Source organism: Diaphorina citri, unplaced genomic scaffold (assembly GCF_000475195.1).
Source record: "Diaphorina citri unplaced genomic scaffold, Diaci psyllid genome assembly version 1.1 scaffold23234, whole genome shotgun sequence".
Classification (NCBI taxonomy): Eukaryota; Metazoa; Arthropoda; class Insecta; order Hemiptera; family Psyllidae; genus Diaphorina; species Diaphorina citri.
Genome location: NW_007400578.1, coordinates 1 through 2663, shown reverse-complemented (window position 1 = coordinate 2663; position 2663 = coordinate 1). Strand labels below are relative to the sequence as shown.

The 2663-nt window shown below is 40.2% G+C and overlaps 1 protein-coding gene across 1 annotated transcript; it reads right to left on the bottom strand.

Annotated features, from left to right (window-relative positions):
- Window positions 1-460: 460 nt before the first annotated feature.
- On the bottom strand, window positions 461-2623 carry LOC103523442. The gene has a single exon (XM_008488483.1). The coding sequence runs from the start codon at window positions 2621-2623 to the stop codon at window positions 461-463; it is 2163 nt and encodes a 720-aa protein (XP_008486705.1).
- Between the last annotated feature and the right edge of the window lie 40 nt (window positions 2624-2663).

Here is a 2663-nt window from a genome sequence, read left to right as displayed (position 1 = left end):
AAAAAAAAATCTGAACTATCTATAAAAAATTTGATCAACCAAATAGGACATGTCAATCAAAAGTTATCCCCAAAAAGGAAAATAAAAAATACAAAATTTCACCTTCTGAGAAATATAAAGGTAGTATTTACCAAGAAACAAGTAACAAGTTAAAAATGCAAATGTCACATACAACCTAATAGTATCATGAATAATCAAAGTATTATTTTAAAAGCAAATTCAAGTAGATACTAGACACAAATTATATAAAGTTATTAAACTGTACAATGAAATGCTAAATGCTAATCCCATGACAATGATGTCAAATGTGACAAATAAACCAAGTTAATTTCAATTTGAATGTATGTACAAATACCAAAATACAAATGATTGGCCCCCTTTAAAATAATTTTCCAAAAGTTACCAAGTTTTATCTAGAAAATTATAATAGGAGAGACTTACAACAGGTACATAAATCAAATCAGAGAAAGCGGTTTGGCTTTCTAATCATACGTCCTCGACGATTCAAATGATACTGTGGAATTGGGATTGTCTCGTCAGGTTCAGGATCTACATTGGTAATTGGGTGATGAACAACTGATGGACTTGACGGACGATCCAAATTTCTCCCTGATTGTGGGTCTGCAGTTTTACCAGTCGAAAACTCATCATCGTTGCTATCATCATCAGACTGCAGGTCTGGTGTCCCCTGGAGTTGCTGTTGAACATCTGACATCTCAGCAGGCTGCATGTCTGACGTCAGGTTAGAATCTGGCTCATTTCCTGTTTCATATGACGGGTCAGACTCAAGGAGGTATAGTCTTTGAACAGGTCTCACAATTGTTCCATTGGCTGTATGAACATGTGCTACTCGTATTTCACCATCTTTTCCAGGAACCAAATGTACAACACGTCCTAGGGGCCACTGGATCCTCTTTGAATGGTCATCACCAACCAACACTAAATCTCCTAACTTGAGATCATGTTTCTTTCCTTTACTAGCAAACAACTGCAGCTGACCAAGATATTCAGCTACAAATCTCTTGTGTAGTTGTTTCTTTACTTGTTGCGAATGCTTCAATTTCTTGCTCAAGTCGGATGAAGTAATGAAGTCATATTCGGGGACTCCCGTGTCCTCCAAATCATGTAGGAACATACTGGGTGTTATACAGGATAAATCTGTTGCATTGTTGGAGACGTATGTCAAGGGGCGTGCATTTATCACTGATTCTACTTCACACAACAATGTCTGGAGCTCTACATAGTTTACTGAGGTACGTCCAAGAACACGACGCAACAGATTCTTCATCAAACCAATCAATCGCTCCCACCATCCCCCCCACCATGGTGCTGTAGGAGGGTTGAAGCGCCACTCTATTCTTCTAGCCGAACTGTAGTTTGCGATCATGTCCCAATCAAGTTGTGCACACAGATTGTCAAAACCGGTAAAGTTAGTGCCACAGTCACTATACATAATGCTAGGACGTCCTTGTCTACTGGCAAATCTCCTGAGAGCTTGTAGGAAACCAAGAGTTGAGATATTGGAGACCAACTCTAAACGGACAGCTCGGTATATCGCGCAGGTGAAAAGACAAATCCATACCTTTTTCGTCCCTCCTTCTTCCTTGATATATAGGGGACCAGCAAGGTCTACTCCTGTTACCTCAAAAACGTTTGCTTGCCGGACACGATCCAATGGTAATGGTGTTGGGACAACTTCTAGCCTCTTTACCTTGTGTTTCTTACAAGTTAGGCAATCATTCAGAGCATGGTTGACCGATCTTCGGCCGCCTAAGATCCAAAACCTTCGTCTCAGTAAAGCTAACAGTGTCTGGGTCCCTGCATGCAAATTACCTTTGTGTTCTTCTAGGATGAGTCTATGAACTACAGGGTGTTTTGAATTTGGGAGCACAATGGGGTAACAGAAATCTATTGAATCAGGTAGATTTGATACCTTTGTCTTGATTCGTGCAAGACCACATTCATCTAGGAATGGCATTAAACTAATCAGCTTAGGATCAGATAAGTCAAGAAAGGTTTCTCTTTGAACCAATAGTAACACTTTGTCTTCTGCTATCTTGAACTCTTGAGCAGTAAGTTCACCTTGAAGATGTTGGTCTTTACACAAAGTATTATGTTTAAAACGTAACATCCAAGCAATTGTCCTGACAGTCTTCTTGTAACTAGAGAACCGTTTGTAATACCAATCCTTTGCTATATCTGTATGTGTATCTATCATAGAGGACACTACCGTCTTTTTCCTTTCTCTGTTGACTTCTTCTTCGTCATAATTTACCTCAGTTTGTGGCCATGTTTCAGGTGAATCCTTCAACCAAGCAGGGCCCTCCCACCATCTCAACTGTATAAGTTTCTTTACGGAGCTTCCACGGGACGGGAGGTCTGCAGGGTTCATAATCCCAGGGACGTGACGCCATTCACAGTTCTTTGTTAGTTCACGGATTTCCTTGACACGGTTCATAACATAGATGTCCCACGGCTCATGTCTTTGGAGCCAAGCCAACACTGTCGAGGCATCTGTCCAACAGATCGTCTTTACATTGTGCAATTTATAATCATTAATTACATTTTGATATAATCTGGCTGCAATACAAGCCGCTAAAAGCTCTAGTCTTGGTATGCTCATTCTTTTACTTGTCTTTGTTGCAGGAGCTACTCTGGCTTTA

Bases quoted from the DNA above. Each gene is read 5' to 3' on its own strand.
- LOC103523442 (XM_008488483.1), bottom strand. From the start codon at position 2,623: ATGAGCATACCAAGACTAGAGCTTTTAGCGGCTTGTATTGCAGCCAGA.